Source organism: Schistosoma haematobium, chromosome 7 (genome assembly GCF_000699445.3).
Source record: "Schistosoma haematobium chromosome 7, whole genome shotgun sequence".
NCBI classification, from domain to species: Eukaryota; Metazoa; Platyhelminthes; class Trematoda; order Strigeidida; family Schistosomatidae; genus Schistosoma; species Schistosoma haematobium.
In genome coordinates, this window is record NC_067202.1 from 17472622 (window position 1) to 17492406 (window position 19785).

The 19785-nt window shown below is 35.5% G+C and overlaps 2 protein-coding genes across 3 annotated transcripts in view; both read left to right on the forward strand.

The window, feature by feature from the left end:
* Positions 1 to 14596, forward strand: part of TNS1_4 (Tensin 1) — a 116973-nt gene extending 102377 nt beyond the window's left edge. Inside the window, exons 19-24 of one of the 2 annotated variants that reach the window (XM_051218130.1) lie at positions 182 to 310; positions 3039 to 3164; positions 5135 to 5428; positions 7679 to 7934; positions 9312 to 9356; positions 12422 to 14596. Coding sequence is in view for 1 of the 2 variants with exons in the window: in XM_051218131.1 (XP_051064571.1) it covers positions 182 to 310; positions 3039 to 3164; positions 5135 to 5428; positions 5612 to 5625 (563 nt within the window). In the remaining variant the exon portion in view is untranslated. Of the gene's footprint in view, positions 1 to 181; positions 311 to 3038; positions 3165 to 5134; positions 5429 to 5611; positions 7935 to 9311; positions 9357 to 12421 lie in introns of both variants that reach the window. The other variant, XM_051218131.1, reaches the window with a different exon arrangement.
* Positions 14597 to 18078: 3482 nt separating this feature from the next.
* The window catches only part of LONP1 (Lon protease mitochondrial), a 45316-nt gene continuing 43609 nt past the window's right edge, over positions 18079 to 19785 (forward strand). The window contains exons 1-2 of the mRNA XM_051218132.1: positions 18079 to 18208; positions 18787 to 19009. Of these exons, the coding sequence (XP_051064572.1) occupies positions 18848 to 19009 (162 nt within the window). The 5' untranslated portion in view covers positions 18079 to 18208; positions 18787 to 18847. The remainder of the gene's footprint in view (positions 18209 to 18786; positions 19010 to 19785) is intronic.

Consider the following 19785-nt stretch of genomic DNA (forward strand, 5'->3'; position numbering starts at 1 on the left):
CAGATCAATCCCAAGATCTTTCTGATCTAGCAATTAGTGTTTAAACATCAAACCGCTAAGTTCTCACCCGATCGTACACATTTCCTACTTCAATCAATTTGTAATAAATAATTTCCATCGAATCTATCCTTATTATCATTATCATTATTATGTTGATATTTTTATCTGCATAAAATTTCAGTTTCACCAAATGGAAGTTTATGTGGAACGAATATTGGTGTTGATATTGTAGATGGTGATACAGTAGGAATGCGTCAAGTTCTTGATACATCTAAATATTGGTATTTACCAGGAATCTCACGTCCTGATGGTATGTTTATTTGTATTTCACTGTGTTTTGAATTATTAGCAATTGATATTAGATACTTGTTTACTTATACCTGTTATCTCTCATGAAAGAAAATAGGCCATTCATCAGGATTCATCATCGATCAGATGTCGATGGTATAGTTTGATTACATAAATAAATATTGACTTGTCTCTCCTGTATATTCTTCTCACAATAAAATGATCCTATATATTGTGAATGTGTTACTTACTTACTGACGCCTGTTACTCCCAATTGAGTATAGGCCACCGACCAGCAATCTCCAACGCACTATTTCCTCGGCCTTTCTACTTCTATCCAATTCTTGTTCATTCTTCTCATGTCTATTTCCATTTCTCGGCGTAATGTGTTCTTTGGTCTTCCTCTCTTCCTTTCGCCTTGAAGATCCCATGTGAGCGCTTGTCTTATGACGTAGTTGGGTGCTTCCTCAATGTGTGTCCTACCCTCATCCAGCGGTTTTTTACGATTTCTTCCTCCGATGAATTGTAAATGTGTTAATTTAGATCAATTCCGTGTACTTCAATAGTCCAGTACAATTTTACAATATTCACTTTTTGAACTGACTATTTAGATTATAAGTTATATTGTACCGTTAACAGTGGATACTTCTTTAGCGACTAATTCAAAAGTGGAAAACGTACTACTTTCTTCCATTCTTTGTATTTAAAAGTCTAAAGTGTATACCACACTAATGGATAATGATTATTAATTGACTAGCTAAAAATTGGATAGTCTATAGATCATTCCACTGTAGGACAATGTCATCCGTATACATAGGGTTTTAAATTCTTCCTTCTGGCAGAGATGTCGAAGTTTGTACTGATGATGTCGTTCAAAAAACAATGAAAGCTCCACTACCAAACCATTCAACTCAGAGAACAAAACTCTATCGAAATCTTCCGTTAGGTACCAGATTCATGTTAACATAATCATCTGTTTCCAGAAATCCATTAATGATATCACTGAAAAAGGATAAGTGACAATGTGTAACTCTTCTTCAACACCTTGTTGGAATGAAACAATAGACTATTGTTACAGGAAGCGACAGCGTTTAAATCAGTATACCAAGGTAGGTATCAGTAGTATGTATCATCGATCGAATGTGAAATACCTGGTGGTAGAGAAGGTTAAGTAGTTCGAAGAAAAGAGAAATAAGACAAAGAATGATGGGTGTGGAAACGAAGGAACAATCAAGTCTGAGACGATTGGTTGACATTTTGCAGAATGAAGTATTAACTGTGTATGGCTCTCAGATTTTACTAAGATGCTCTGTAATTTTGTGTTTAAAACTACATTCGATTGCCCACTCTTATGTTCTCGTTCACTACAGTATTTGTCAATCTATGATGTTGTAAATATACGACCACTTCATTATGCTTGGTCTATTTCGTATTAGCCTATTTAATGAAATAATGTAACTAGATATAAGTCTGTTGTTGCCATGGCGATTAACACTTGGTATTCTGATTCACTACAATAAGATATAACTTTAATTTTATTTCATATCACTTAGAAAACTGTATTGAATTGATTACTTATACTATACATTTTTAAAACAAGCCTACAACTAATGTGTATACTTGTTTGAAGCTGTAATTAATCCCATGAAACTATCATCAGGATCCAAGGAACTATGATGAATAATTCGATTAGTCAAAGTTGATCTTCAAGATGATCTTCAAGATCATCCAGATTCCTGTTTTCCTATTTAGTTTTAAAAGTAGAATATTTCTAGGGACAGGGTAATTGGTTAAGATAATGAGGTGAGACCATAATGGATGAACCACGTTTGAAAGAACCTCAAGTGACCTTGAGGAAGATTAGCCAATCAGCAAACAGTTAGTGTAGAGTAAATATTGATTATGCAACACCCAAGAATTAAAATGGATATATTTCTTTTACATGGTTCAAAAACTTATCAAAATTAGAAATTAGTTCAGAGATTCTGAAATCGTAACGCATACGGTAGAAGAAGTCATCCATATGACTCCATGACTAGGATAAGGTCGAGAAAACTCCTTCAGCCTCGACCACATAGCTTTCATAATGTTTGTGTGCATTTCGATTGTTCGACTCACAAAATGCCATTTGCGGACAACGACACGATGCACATAACCAAGCCTATGTAGGCATCTGTACGCTCTTTGATCATCCGCATATATTGTATTACTCGGCTGTAACCAGTATTACTGATGCTTTTATTATCCAGTTTGCAACAATTATCATAATTTGCCTTGATCTCAATCTGGATTGGGAGAAAAATGTTCCTATTCTAACAGACTCTCCATGTCCACCAACCCAGTTAAAGCACCGGACATTCACTTTTCGTCCTCTCAATTTCGTAAACAACACTCGTGGTGCTAGAAGTCAATGAGTAGAACTTCCCTGACAGATGCTGTATACGCATGGTCATGTGAGGGCCGTACTAGGGCATTTGAGGGCCATCATCACAATAGTCTACACAAAGTCTACAACTCATCTGATTATCACAATTACAAATAAACGAACTTATAAATAGTCTCATTTATTATAGCCGCTCAATTATCCCATTTTCTGTAAAATTCTCTATGAACCGATTGTACGTAATCATCAGGTTTCGAAATTGGCGCCATGACCTTGAAATCTCTGGAAAACACTTCTGATTGGTTCATTCATAAATTATAATCTTGCTTATAGATTAGTTACATTGAAATTGTTTACTTTATTTTAGTTATTGCATTATTACGTGATAAAGAACCTGGAACTTTTGTTATACGTAATAGTAATACATATGCTGATAGTTTTGGTTTAGCATTGAAAATTCCTCCAAATTCACCTAGAGTTATATCGAATAAAGGTTAGTTATTCATTTCTATAGTGAACAGTTTTATTATATATGCATTTTCCTTTGGTATAATAAACTTATTTATGTTATATGTTATTATGTAATTACTTACTTACTTACTTACACCTGTTACTCCCAATGAAGCGTGGGCCGCCGACCAGCATTCTCCAACCCACTATGTCTTCGGCCTACCTCTCTACTTCTATCCAATTCTTGTTCATTCTTCTCATGTCTGTCTCCATTTTGCAGCGTAATGTGTTCTTTCGTCTTCCTCTTTTCCTTTGGCCTTGAGGATTCCATGTGAGAACTTGCCTTATCCACTTCCAGTGCTCTTCCGCTGGGATCTGGTTTTTTCTCTCCCATAGTAGGTTGTTGTTGATAGTGTCTGACCAACGGATCCGAAGTATTTTTGCGTAGACAACTGTTAATAAACAATTGTATCTTCCAAGCTTTCACCCCATATAGTAGAACTGTCTTGGCAATCGTATTAAAAATTCTGACCTTGGTTTTGGTTGAAAGTTGTTATGAGCTCTAGATGTTCTTCAATTGTAGATATATTGCTCTTGCTTTGCCGATCCATGCCTTCACATCTGGATCCGATCCACCGTGTTCATCAATGATGCTGCCCAGATATGTAAAGGTTTTTACATGTCCCAAATCTTCCCCGTCAACTGTGTTCCGATTGTTGCATCTTGTATTGTATCGTAGAATCTTGCTTTTCCCTTTGTGTATGCTGTGACCTACTGTTACACTAGTCGTCTTCTCCTGCATTTGTTGTTGCGTGTGTGATAGAAGAGCCAGATCCTCTGCGAAGTCTAGATCGTCCAGGTTATTATGTCATAGATCAGTGTAAAAATAGTTGTAACCTGTCTAATTGAGTTCCAAACTGTTAAATTAACTAAAATGGTATTGAATCTCAAAAGTAGAATCCATTTCTTTAAGATTATAAATAAACTTTACTATTGATGTGTATTAAAGAGTGACAAATCCAGTTTAAAGAAGGTTTCTGTTATGTTCCGATAAGAATAATGAATGGTAACTATTGGGATCCATTTATGCAACAATACTATATGTATATTTTTGTCGTATAATTGTTCAATAACTAAACTATACATATTCGTGTTCCCCTTATCATAAACTTTATTTTGACCTATGAACCATTATTATACGTTTTACCATTCTTGAATTATGCCCTGCCTATTAGTCACTGCCTCCCAGATTCACAGCCACCTTTAGCCAAATCTTGTACAAATGTTGTTTCCTATTTTATGGTGTGATGTAGTCTGTCTGGTTGATATATAAACTTAGTATGTTTGAAATAAACGATTCATATCGCAGAGGCTAAGATTGGTGTTCTGGACTCAACAAGACGGGTAGAAAGACGGATAATGACCCTAGACTACTCGTACGGGTTTATGCGTCATTGGTTCGGTCGATAATTCCTTGGTCTCTAATTGGTGGTATCATTACATCATATATTAACAGGGCACATAGGCCACAAGTTATAAACGTTTCCTGCTAATTACCTACAACAGTCTATTACCATAGACCAAGTTAGTTATGATAACTTGAGATTTAGAATATTCAAAAGATTCATTTATTCATATATAATAAGTTCTCAAGTCATTGTGTCGTACCATCTCTGGAAAACCAACCAGGGAGTTGTGAAGGACCAACAGTATCCAGTCTTGTACAGTTTTTATTTATATCATGACACTATGTCATACACTGATTATATCTCCGCTTTTTCTAACCAGTCTTAGCGTCGGCAAATAATGCACGGCATGGAATTCTCTGTGATGATATTCGTAGGATATGTCCAAGCCATTGAAGTCGATGCTTCAAGATAGTGACACTAATTGAATTATCGTCATTGTGCCCCAACACACAAAATCGAACCTCTACATTACTAATATGGTATTACCACTATGTTAAAACTTGGAATTATATACTAACCTATATTTTTCTTTACTAATTAACAGAGGATATTCAATCTGAATGGGTACGTCATTTTCTAATTGGTACAGTACCTATGCATGATGGTCGTGGTAATGGAGTACATTTACGTGGTTTCTCTAGTGATCCAACATTTCCAAGTTTAGCAGCATTTGTTCATTATCATATTCATAAACAAGGTGCATTACCATGTACACTTCGTCTTCCAATATTTAATAATCAAACATTATATAATCAACAAAGAACTACTATTAATGAACAAACAGTTTATGGATTAGAACCTTCATTACAGACAATATTACCAACTACTAATACAATGAGTAAGAATTCTTTGTTTTTAGTTATATTGAGTCTTTAAATGTATGTGTTATGAATATTTGTTTAAATGTATTGGATAATCAGTTTCACTTTAAGATATATCATTCTAATGTAGCACTATCACCAAACAAAGCTGCTTACTCTCTCCCGTTCTCTTTCTTCTGGTGTTCGATTGGATTATGAAGACCTCTACATCTGAGAGGAAACATGGAGTACAATGGACACGTTGGATACAACTAGACTATTTGAACTTCGCAGATCACCTAGCCTTCCTATCCCATACACATCAACGAATGCTAATACAACATAGAGAACACCAAAGTAATCACACTTGATAGTGAAACTCTCGAGGAGGTGGAAAGTTTCAAATATCTGGGTAACATCATCGATGAACGTGGAGGATCCGATACAGACGTAGAAGTGAGAATTGGAAAAACAAGGATAGCATTCCTACAGTTGAAGAACATATGCAACTCAAAACAACTGTCTGTCAACCAATATCAATGTCATAATCTTCAATACAAGCGTCAAAACAGTTCCACCATACGAAGCTGAAGCTTTGAGAATTAGGTATTTATAAACAATTGTCTATGCAACATACTGAATGTCCGTTGGCTGGATACCACCAGAAAGAGTTTACTATAGTAGAGAACAAATCAGATTCCAGCTGAAAAGGAAATTACGAAAAAACGATGGAAGTGGATAGGTCACACATTAAAGAAATTATCAAACTGCACTACGATTCAAGCGCTAACTTTGAATCCTGAACACACAGCGTCGAGAATTGAAATCAGACATGAATAGGATGAATAATAACTAGAAAGGATTGCCCAGGGGGAGGCCTTTGCTCCTTCACGATGGGTAGCAGGCGTAATTAAATAAGTAATGTAGCTCAACGTAAACGTAGACTAACACAACTCTACCACTAGTCAAAACCAAAGTGTTCATATCTTTATTTTATTTTATTTTAACACATAGATATTGATACAAAAAGGCACCAAATACATATGCGCCACACAAATCTCATTTGATATGTGTGAGGGCTGTGATACTGCCCGGGTGCCCAAACCGAATCAGGTGCTTTTCTTAGGAGGCCACACCCAGAGGCCCTGACATGAAGGTCCAATCCACAAGGCAGTGGAGCATCGTAAGGAGATGCAGTCGCATGGTAGCAGGTGACCAACGATTGGTTCAGACGACATTTGTCCCTTCAGGATACTCGAGCCCATGTGCACCATTGGTTTGGAGTCAGGGTTTTCCAACTCCCCTAGGTAGACTTTCCATGTCCACCAACCCAGTTAAAGCGCTGGACATTCGTTTTTCCTCCTCTCAATTTTGTAAACAACACCCGTGATGCGAGAAGGCAGTGATTAGACCTTCTCTGGCAGAGGCTATATACGCGTGGCCATGTGAGAGCATTTAGAGGGGTAGAGCTAACTCTTCCCACTCTCGGCCGTACCAGGGCATTCGGGGGCGTTCATATCTCCTAATCAACGTAATACATTTAAATTGCTAAGCTAGATTACAATGGTTTGCACACATTTCAATGAGTTCATGATGTAGCCCAACGACTGTCCACGTGCACGTGGACAACTGCGTACACATATTCGACTGATAATATGTTCAGATCTTGGATAGAGGCAATTGCAAAAACACCAGAGAATTCTTAGAAGCTTAGTACTCAGGTCAATCAACAATCAACAAGCACATTGAAATCGATCCAATTTATCAACCAATCAAAAAAACTATGGACATATATGGGACCAAGAATCAAGCCAGTGGGAGATACAACCAAAACAAAGAAGTAGACAATGACAGGTTGAAGGTCAACAGTAGCCAATCATGATTGAGGTCTACAGGACAAGCTGTGAACCCCATGTGGAGAAACTCGAACACTTCACCCCTATCTGAAGTTTGTGCTGATGATGTTGTTCAGAAGAACGATGATAACTCCACGAACAAACCATCCAACTCATAGAACAAAACTCCATCAAAATCATCTATCTGAGCTACAAATCTTCTCCACCACTATCTAATACTGTATATGATCTCTATCTCATTCCGAATGATAGTTCAACTCAGTTAGTCAGATATTCTCAATGGAACTTTGAGAACTGATTTCAAAGCAAGTTACTGTCAAATGATATTTATGTTTGAATTTGTCATGTTACATAACTAAAGTTACATTTAGATTAACTAGCAGAATATCAATTTCATCAGATGAGAACAAATAAATCTTTATATCATTTCAGGTACGGATATGCTTTATCTTGGTTCTGTTGAAGTAGATCGTCTTGAAAATATGAATGCAGCAATTCGTGGAATTGGAAAAATAATAAGTTTAGCACAATCATATACAGATGGTTTACCAAAACGATGTGAAGTTCAAATTAAAGTTATACCACATGAAGGAATTACGTTTACGGAAAAATATAGACGTGCTGTTTGGAGAAAAACTATTAAACCTAATAATTTACTTTGGTGTGGTTTAGATCCAGAAAATCGAGAGTAGGTTTTCTAAAATAAGTTTTTATTTCTTAAAATGTTTAAGATCTTGAAATTGCCATTGTCGATACGCACTACTGAGGAATACCACAAGAAGACGAAACGGTTGTCAAATGCTTTAAGGTACTCAATGGTGGTCTAACATCAATCAGTTCATGATCTCAATGAATTACAAAGTTAAATGACCAGAGTTAGTTAAATGATTAACTGTGGAATACAAAGTGGCACGAGATCGAATCCGTCAGGGAGCACCAGTTCCCTCAAGATTACAGGTACACCTTGCTGACGAGTGCCAAGTAGCACGAAACACGGGTCCAGGGTTTCCTGTAGAGTACGTCCAACCACCATCTAATCTCAACATAGTGCACGCAGTGTCGAGTTACCTAGGCTGGTGACCACATTGCAACTTGGTCGATAGCATTAGATCTGCACTAATAAGGACTAGACACGCAATCAATTGTGATCTCAATTACAGTATTAACAATCTAAGAGCTCATAAAATCAACTGTGTATAAACTTTGTCCAAGTGGGCGACAACACACTGCAACACACTAGTAGCATGAAAAAAACAAGAAGAATGATGAAAGCTCCACAACCAAATCATCTAACTCAAAGAACAATACTCTTTAAAAATCATCCACTTGAGCTACAAATCTTCTCCACGTTTCGTTCTGTATAGGTCTTATAAATGGGATGTTTTTTTAGGATTTTAATGTCGAAGTTCACATGAGTATTTAAACCGAATAGCTTTCACGTTAAACGTCCATCGGATTATGTATCTAAACTGATGAATTACAGTATTTACTTACTAACTTTAAAATAACAACGTTACCATAACTAGTGTATTCTTTTTCAGTGATATAAGCATGAAGCTCTAATAATGTCATTTGTTATAGTTGAAATTACTATAGAATACGTTCATAAATGGATCGATGTTAGATCATCATTGAAAACCTAAAAGCGCTAGACAGTCATCTCGTCCTAGTATGGAACTCTTCAGCAGTACGCATTGATGATCTCGCACGTAAACGCTTAACCTCTAGACCGGTGAATTGACATCCTATTGTGTTAATATCTAACTTCAATCGATTCATGATCTTGCACAACTCTTCACCCATTGTCTGAGGTAGATAACTGTCTCACATCCGACATGGATTGCATTCCACCGTTAAGTGCTCCCAAGTTTTTAATGATCGCCTAACATTGATCGATTCATGATATCAATCTAAACTCAACAATCTTCCCAACTCTATACTGAAGAATAAGCCTATGTTGTGTCATTATTATTATTATCAAAATTAGCCCTCTAAAGTGAATTGACTAATACTGTTTAATATACTACTCTTAATTGTATTTTACTTCTATGAATTTTGCCTATAGATTTAATGATGCGGAATTACGATCTAAAGGAATGTATGGTTCAAAGTAAGTCATTTTTTTTAATAATTAATCTGTTTACTTATAAAATATGGCTAATAATCATTCACTAAATATTGAATTTGTTTTTAAAATGAAGATAAATGGTAGATGTTACCAGCGACTTTTGTGGAGACTGTTGAATATGAAAGTCTAGATCATGGACAGACTCTAAATGCTATACTCTCACATGGCCTCGCTTATACAACGAGTACCAGGGAAGTCCTACTTAATGCCTTCTCGAGTTGTAAGTGTTATTTACGAAATTAAGAGGACGAAAACCAAATGACCGGAGTCGTAACCAAGTTGGTAGGCACAGAGAGTCCACCTAGGGGAGTTGGATAACCCTCATTCCAAACCAGTCATGTACATGAGCTTCAGAATCATGAAAGAACAAATGGTATGTGAACCTATTGTCGGTTACTGGCTACCATGAGATTGTATCTCTTAATGTTGCTCCATTGCCTTGTGGATTAGACCTTTAGATCAGAGGCTCGGTGAATGATCCCCTAAGAAAACCACCTGCCTTGGTTCGGGCACCCAGGCAGTATCACAGTCCACAGATAAATCAAGTGACTTGTATGTAACCCTTTTGCACTAAATAAATAAAAGTCATGGACTAACTTGGATTAAACCACCAATCAAAACAAGAAACGACTGAACATCTCATTTCGTCTTATTATAATACTTGTAAGTAGAATAATCATTTGTATTATGTAATTCGGTTATTACATTAAGTTTGACTTGAAATCATATACCAGTTAATGTTTATCACAGTAACTCATTATTTTTTTATTGAAATCATCAACCGATTGATGTTAGACCACCACTGAAAACCTGGAAGCACTGGACGGCCGTTTCGTCTTATTGTTGGACTCCTCCGCAGTGCGTATCCACGATCCCGCTCGCGAGATCAATCGGTTCATGATTTCAATCAAAAGCTTAACAATCTCCACAACCACTAAACGGATAACTTATTATTTATACAGACATTACGTAACTCTATACGTGAAATAATATTGTTAATTACATATTTTGAATTACATCATAAGACTGATATAATATTCAAGTCGACTTCTACAACTGCGTATAGAATTAGAACAGATCATACTAATTACGTAATACCATGTTCATTTTAATTGATCTCTCAATAAGTTAGATCATATAAAAATAAGTAACAAATTATAAGAATAGGAATATATGGAGATCTCTATTCTGATAACAATCATGTGTTCATTAGTGGTTAGCTTCAAGATGGATTTCTTTAGAGTTCTAAGAAGAAGACATGAGTGGTGGAGTTTAATCCGTGTCAGCTGTGACGTAGTTATCTACCTCAGATAATGGAAGAAAGGTTGCACAAGATCATAGATAAATTGAAGTTCCACATTAATAGTGTTAAATACTGGCTCAGTGGTTTAGAAGTTAGGCGTTCACATGTGAGACCGAAGATCCTGGATTCGAGTCCTGTGTAAGAGATTGCGGACACACATTGTTGAGAATTTCTATCCTAGGACAAAATGGTTGTCTAATGGTGTTCTAGCTTAGATCGACTTATGAACTCAACTATTCACATTCAGTCAGTCAGTCGGCTACAATGTAGGACCAGGCACATATATGCATCGGTCCAAGTTGCCATACCTCATTAACACAACAAGATGAACACCAGATTCATAAAAGTAGTTAATTCAGAGGTGGTAATATATAAAAGAAAGATTGCAATAAGGATATAGTACAGGAAGAAAGAATCAGTCCATAGGAAGAAAGATATGAAGCGATTTTAATCTCTTAGTTTAAGGGAAGACAGAGAGTGTATACACATATGCCATTGTGATCGATTCTGAGCCATGTCACCAAGAGTCTTTAAACATTGGTTACGATAGTCATGTGGACCTCAACCAAGTAGTCTGCATCTACCAACATGGCTGAGACTAGAAGTTAGTGACTTCAAGCACTGATGCCACGTTTCGGTTTGGCCGCCCCTAACTTTCTTCCAACCATCCGCAACACTATTCAGCATTGCGCGCTGTGGTAATCGGTGTTCGGGCATACGTAACACGTGGCCCAAATATTCACATTGCATATTTATAAACAAAAGTCATCTTAATAACAAACCGATCAATTATTTAATGTATTTATCAAATGAATTCGTTTCATATAAAATAATAATTTTTATCAAGACTCAGTAGTTAAGTGGATAACACGATGTCGTTTGAAGCGAACAGTACTGAGTTCCAGTTCCAAAGTGAATATCAACTCTGAGATGTAGATACATCCATTTGATGAGTCGCAAATAGGACGAAACGCGCGTCAAACTGGATTCCACTGTTATTAATTGTTAACACCAACTATAAACAATGGCTTCTTCTAAATAAAAAATGGTCGATTAGAATTTTTATGATGCTTAAATTGAATTATATCAGTAATGTAACACTAACATTTCATTAAAATTATTATGAATCTTATGAATGTTAAATAGGAAACCCATTTCATATGATGAAGTTTTCATGAATGATGACGAAAGCCTTATAATTAAATCGATTAACTATGTTGTGTATACATGTGCATTGTAGTAAAGAGTTGAGAATAATAAAAGAAACAAGTTGTAGTGGTTAGCATTATATCAATCCGATATAAGTTAGTGTAATCATTGGACAGGCGAATTTATTCATTCTTCTCAAGCCAGATTTTAAGCTTGTCAATTATTCTATGATCATCTATAAGTATTGAGTAACGCTTGATCAAATGAAGTTGGCTCACTTAACTTCTCCACTAAGCGTCATCTTGTTTCATCACGTTTCTCTAATCATCTATGTACGTCAACGATTGTATAAAATCCATTCTTCTCATAGTTGACTTATTTAATTTCAATGATTAAATACATGATTAGTCAAGATCTATATTTCACGAATAATCATCATATAGAATCTAAGTGAAGGTTAATAGATCCTGAGTTCGAATCCCGCTTGCATATAAGATGATAGATATACACAATTGACAAGTTGTCTATTAACTACATTTGTCTGTTTATTTATTTATTCTCATCTTCTGCTTCGTTTTTGTTATTTACATTATAGAATATTTGCATTAGTTGCACGTAAACAACGTTTCTGGTTACATGATAATGTAGTTTATGTATTTTGTGAAATTGATCATAATCATTCAGCTATTCAATTAGTACGTTTTATTAATTCTATCTTTCCTGGTTTAAGGGATTAATTGAATGATATTTCTATAATATATAAATGAATATATGTTCTATATATATATATGTATGTTCATGAAGGATCTTCTATTTCAATCATTCTGAATAAAGTTCCTTTCACCTAATATGAATTGTTTGTTTGTTTTTTAATTGATCAATTTTAATTGATCATTTCATTCTATTTAACATTGAAAACAATCTGGATCATCATTTCATCTTATTGATAATGATACTGTTGTTGATGGGGAATGAATGAATGAAGGAATGAATGAATGAGGCAATCCATTGACATAATGTTTTCACAATTTATTCATGAATGATATTTCTCTCTTTTTTTTCTCTTTTTTTTCTTTTTTTCTTTTGCCACTTTCGTTGATTGACTTTTCTTTATTTTAACTCAATTCAATTCATAATGAATCAATTGATGATTTCGAATGGAATTTGTTTTTGTTTTTTTCTTAAAAATTTTTTTTTTTAAAAGAAAAGAGAAAACATTTTCGGGTTTTTTTTCTAAACTTTTTTCTTACTTTCATATTTATAACACACACACACACACATCTATATATATACATGATACAATCAATGTTGATCTGTTTCATTTTTAAACTACCGCCACCACCACTACAACCATAGCCACCACTACTACTATTACTACGACTTCTGACGATACTGTTGACAATAATACTACTACTACTACTACTAACTATACTACTTATATACAATACTATACTATTTATTCTATATATCTGCTTCTAATTATTCAATTATCGATTTATTTGTTTATTTATTTATTTACTTGTTTACAAATAATCGTTTCATACTTGAATTCGTCTATGCTTAATTGAAATTATATTTTGAAAAACAAATAAAACAAAACATGGTGTGTTCAATATTCAATGTTTCTTATTTAACATAAATAATGGTATCTGTTTGTTTGTTTCTTTAAATGTATTCAGTTGACCTTGAGTAGTATTAGTTTACTGTTTTCTTTAAAAAAAGAACCGGGCTTTTTAAAACTTTTATTTATTTTACAGGTTACTTTCTTCTTTTTCTTCTTCTTTTGCTTTTTTCTCTTTTTTATTTTTCTTTCTCAATGATAAATATTTATTAAAATGAATAGTTTCTTCTATAAATGAACTTGCTTGATATATATTTGTTAATTTCAATGGGAAATAATGAGTTCAATTACGTAATGATGTTATATAGAAGCCTATAAATCTTTTTTTTCTGAAGACTATATACATATAGATACGTGTTGCTTAAGTAATAGTTATATATATATATATATATATATATATACATATATATGTTTAATCTCTACCTTTTGGGTTATTGGTTTAAATGAACAAATATTTATCAAAATGTCTTTTGACTACTTATTTATTTATAAAGCATTCATACTGTTCTCTCTCTCTCTCTCGTTTTGTCATTCACATACACATACACAAACAAACACACACGCACATGCACGCGCGCACACATATACACACACAATCAATAACATGAAAGTTGAAATCTTTCAACTATAAATGAACTTTATCAAGCATGAGATATAATACGTATCTATGTACTTAAAAACAAAACAAAATACTATGTTCTTCTTCATTTTTTCTTTTTTTGCTTAAGTTAAAACTGCTTTAGCTAAAAATCAATTTTAATTTTGTACAAATATATCATATTATTATAATATCCACAACAACAACAAGAACAAAACAATCCTTCTGATATGAATCCATATATACTCATCAGTGACTGGCTTCAAGTGGTGACCAGTAGAGTTCAACTAGGTCTGTTGTAAGATAGTAATTCACTGATGACATAGGTGAATGTATCGCTCAATGTTATGGATTATGTGATGCCGCTGGATGCCGATCATTTCAGTGGTCTAGAGGTTAAGTATTCGCGCACCAGATCGGTAGGTCTTAAGTTCGAATCTTGTGGGAAGGGATGGTGGATGAGCAATGTTGAGGTAGTCCTACAATAGAACGAAACGGTTGTTCAGTGCTTCCAGATTTTCCATTGTGGTCAAGCTATTAAATTACTATAATATCCACAAAAAACACCCTTTTCATATTGTTCTATCAACCTCACTAATAATAATCATAGCTTGATTGATATTCATTATAGATTCAAATGAATCGGAATGTTATGATCGATATAGTTCAATTATGTTTAAATTGAGATGGTCATTATCAATAACTTTAAATGATCATTATCCTAAACTATTAAACAGTGTAGATTATAAACTGTACACTGTACTTTTAGTGAAAGGTTTTAGGGTAATCTGCTTTTCACAAGATGAAGGTTTACTATTTAGTTGGATCACGGATGTATATACTGCCGGTAAGTCTAGTGTTCTACAACTCGTAATTGTACTTCATAATGATGTTAGTATATGAGGTATTTCGGAATTACGTCCTCTAAATCAGAATATACATTTTTGAGATTGATTACCAAGCCAATAATTGATACAAGTAGACAGCAAATATGATTAACTTTTTTCGAAATATCCCAGTACATTCATTGTATAGACAAGAGGAAGAATTTACGACTGTATAATCATTTATATAACACCATTGCCAATATTGAAAAGGCTAAAACAAATACAACTGTTAGTCTCCAACGCAACAATAAACTTATATCTAGTAACATAATTTCATTAAATAGGCAAATGAGAAATAGACTAAGCATATCCTGGGACGATCTCGGTATTCCTTCGATACCACGAGATCGCCAGCAAATATATCTCGACTTGGTCCATTAACTGCCTTCCGATATTTGGCTTCCGGGGGATTTTATGGATATCCTGGCAGGCGTTCCTTTGTAGTGGTGTTCATAGTCAACCGCGACTCGACGCCACGCTACATCACATCACGACTACAGGACCACCTGTATTCTCTAAAGCACGACGACTAGCTCCTGAAAAGCTAAGGTTAGCGAAAAACGAATTCGATCACATGATGGACTTAGGAATCATACGACCGTCAAATAGCCCATATGCATCTCCGTTGCACATGGTCCCTAAAAAGGACAGCAACGATTGGCGTCCAACTGGTGACTATCGGCGATTGAACGCGAAAACCATTCCCGATCGTTACCCGTTGCCTCACATTCACGATTTGACAGCTACCTTGAAAGGTACAACTGTCTTTTCGAAAATCGACTTGGTTAAAGCGTATAACCAAATCCCTATGGCTACTGACGACATACCGAAAACAGCTATCATAACTCCCTTCGGACTCTATGAATTTTTGCGAATGCCTTTCGGTCTAAGGAATGCTGCTCAAACATTCCAAAGATTCATAGACGACGTTTTTCGAGGTCTCAACTTCGTACACGCGTATGTTGATGACTGTCTAATCGCAAGTCCGGACAGAGAAACACATCTCAAGCATCTGGATCTTGTTTTCGAACGACTTCAAAAACATGGCATTACTGTAAACGTTCAGAAACGCCAATTCGGAACCGACTCGTTAGACTTTCTGGGGCACACTATCGATGCTCAAGGCATTCGACCTCTTAGGACCAAAGTGGCGGCCATTCTGGATTACCCAGAACATGGATCTAACCTCCTACACGAACAGGCTTACAAACGCAATGCGTTCAGTTAAACCTGCTTTCACTCGACCTCAATCAACTGATGTTTTCGTTCAACCTGACTTACGATATAGTACACACGTTTTCGTTCGTCGAGACTCGCATCGACGACCATTCGAATCAGCATACGAAGGACCCTTCAAAGTTCTTCAACGTGAATCTAAGTACTATATAGTCGATAAGAACGGAACCAACGATAGCATCAGCATCGATCGCTTAAAAGCAGCGTATTTAGAAGGAAATCCTATCTACGTGGATTTTCCTTCGGTACAATCGAACAACACGACTCCGACACTTATAATACCTCATCCGACAACCAACACACACGAAGATACTTCGACAGTATCCGAAAATAAACTTAAAACGACGCGTTCTGGAAGAAGGGTGAGATTTCCAGAACATTTAAACGACTATTGCACGTAAGGCACTTCTCGACATTTTATATTATTTCTTAAAAAAAAACAATTTCAATATGCTTATATATTTTTATTTCTATTAAAAAAAATTATTATTTTTTTAACGCTATTACGTGTTCATGAGTTTATTTTCCATTTTTTTCCGCCGACATTGTGTTTTTACGCACATACGAGTGTATTTCGACATGCACTTACATTTTATTTTTCTTTTCCAGGACGGCTGGAAAAGAACGATGACGTTTATGAGGATCCGAAATTTTCATTGTACATTTTCTTTTTTTACTATGTTGAACCTCCGTCCCATATAGTAAGGAAAGACGACCAGACGCTGCTAAATTTAGTAAGCTATCAGAAGAGTGTTTACCAACGACAAACTCGTTGGGTTTAAACTTCTGGCTGGCCACGTCTTAGGGTCGTCACTGCCCCACTAGGGGGGAGTGATCTGTAGCGGTAAATAAATCCCTAAAATAAATAGCTCTGTAAGTTTCGACATTGGATGCTGACCATATGTTTTAGTGGACTCATCTAGCTGAAGGCGCTCGGTCAGGCATCCGCACCAGATCACGTGTGGTAACGCCGTGCTCAACATCAACCGCAATCGCTAGCCAGATTAGATCAGAGAATTCCGATATATTGGTCATCGCCAAATATACTCTTCCGATCTCCTCGACTCTGTCTTTTGATTTCTCTTGGTGGGAACGAAATACATAAGGTGTTACTGGTAGAAGCGTTGTCAAACACTGAATACCTGTGACATCATCAGTATATTTGTATATATATGTTTTAAACTGTGTTTGTGGTGCTCGCTCGTTTCCTGGCTGTTTGCAGAATGTATTTTCCATACCAAGCTTCGACTTTTCCTTCTAGATAGCGGGGCTGGAACGCATCAATAGCTAGATTACTGGTCTTTGGTCACTGAGTCTTGTTCTCGTTCGCAGATTAAGTGAACTCGTGAAGCTTCAAACCTAACATAAGGTAACTTTCCTACAGAGGTATCTAAGTTGGAATATGGAGACATAGTTCCTCCTCTATTACTCCAGAAGGATAACAAAACATTGAACATATCCAAGGGTGAGCCACAAAATCAGTTCGGAGACCAAAATTCAAGAATTATGAAGAGCGCTTCAAGTAATCGGACTTTTACTCATTTCAGTATAGGCTTCTCGGAGGTGATCTCCCAATGACTTAGAAAATCCTGAAGACTCTTGAGCGTCCTCTTAAACGCCTACTTATTCCCAGCTTCAACACAGACTTTAGGTGTGACACCTAGATATTAGAGATAAAACATAGGACGGTTAACACATCATTTACTCTTTAGGAGTAGTCAAATGCTAGAATTAGCAGCTACTTAAACTAAACCAAGCGATTTTTCAGAGGCTCTTTAAGAAGAAACCTAACATACTTTTCAGGACTAAGGACAGTACCCCACTATGATTTATCATTTTTTTAATCTTTTATCGTTAAATATGCTTGAGTTTTTACCTGTAGACATCAGTGATCAAACACTACCAGATAAGGAGGTTTGTCGAGCAAAAACGTCTTCTTTTCCGTCCAGAATAGTTTAAAACTATTTGAAACCGATTGAATCACAGAGATATAGTGTATTGGACACTGAGAACTGAATGTGGGAGGTTTGTATCTTCAAGGTTGGTGTGCCTTTTCTTATATGATAATTGTTTTTAATATTCGTTGTGATTATTGGCTTTATAAATGCTGTATGGCGTATACTCCTCGAAAAGCTAATGTTCGTTATCCGAAACTTTCGATCAACCCTCATCAAAAATTTTGGGTCAGGGACGTTGTTTACAACCTCAACCAATCAAGTAGTGTATAAATATATCTTAGCAAACGCCACCACTTCTTATCAAGTGATCCTGTCCTTTTAGAGTTTTCTTTGCAACTTCCTTTGCAAATTTAAGATATCTCGTAACTACAATCACCATACTACACCAGACCTGAGTTAACCACATTTGAGTGATTGCATCTAACTACCTAACATTAGGATATATAAAACAAAAGGTGGATTGAAAGTAACCCAAATTTTGATTATTGTATTTATATTGTATTCAATTGTCACACCAAGCCTGGAGACTATGAATACTAGGTTTTTTACAGGGTCAGAAATGTATGCTAGTTCTCTATGAATAGACTTCATCTGAATTAACCATTTCAGACGATAGACGTTGTTTCTTAAACTGAATTCTCCTTACTTGTTACTTTATAGACTGACCCTTGGAGGATCGGTATCCCTTGCTTGAAAATTCAACTAGTTAGTTAGAAAGGAAATGTTAAGAAAAGGTTGTACAAATGGCTTGCGGGCCCTTAAACTTGGAAAAGTTTGCTATATTCATCATTCGAAGTTTACTTGTGCACCTTGTATTGCTTACTTTGGAGGACAGCGCAGTCAGTTTTTGGACGCGTCAATGTTGAAATTACCATCGTCTCAGGTAAGACTGATGTATTTCGTATTTCTAGATATCTTCGTTTACTTCTAAATCAGTCGAATTATTTGGTTGTTTCTCAAGAGTATGGTTTTCCTTACCTTTGCTCATATTTGGTGTGGTCATTAGAAATCTTTAATATCCTTCAGATTTTAACATCAAAGTTTCCTCAACTAAACCTGTAAATAGTAGTTACCTGTGTAACTTCGAAATTATTACTATAGCCTTTGGTCTGTGCTTTAGGACAATATTTGTTTCCAATATTTAGATTGAAGACATCACACACAAATTTATGCTTTGTAGTAATACTTTATTCGTATTATCAAGAAAATGTAGTTTTAATAATCTAATGACGATTTTTATAATCCAGCTGTGATCGTTTGCCGTATCACTGTTGTACAGCATTTAAATCCTCTGTTTTGTTATAGAGTTACCCGTTAATAAGAATATCCGGAGAGTAATGGTCACAACCAAAAGTAGGAAGAGTTGTATAATAGTCACTTTACTTACGTTCACATTTTACCATCTCATAATACACATAGGTGCATCAGTGTACAGATCATTAGGACTTACATTATTGGATTATCTTCTCGTTAACTCATGGTAAATTAAACTTGAGAACAACTTACAATTGTTTACTGTTGTGGTGTACGCTACTTATGCTGACAGATGTAAGTAGTATCTAGCAGCAGTCGGAAATGAAATGCCGGCTAGCATAAGAATAAATTAAAAAGAAGAGGATGGGAGACGGAGAGCAATCTAGATAACAACAGAATTCAAGG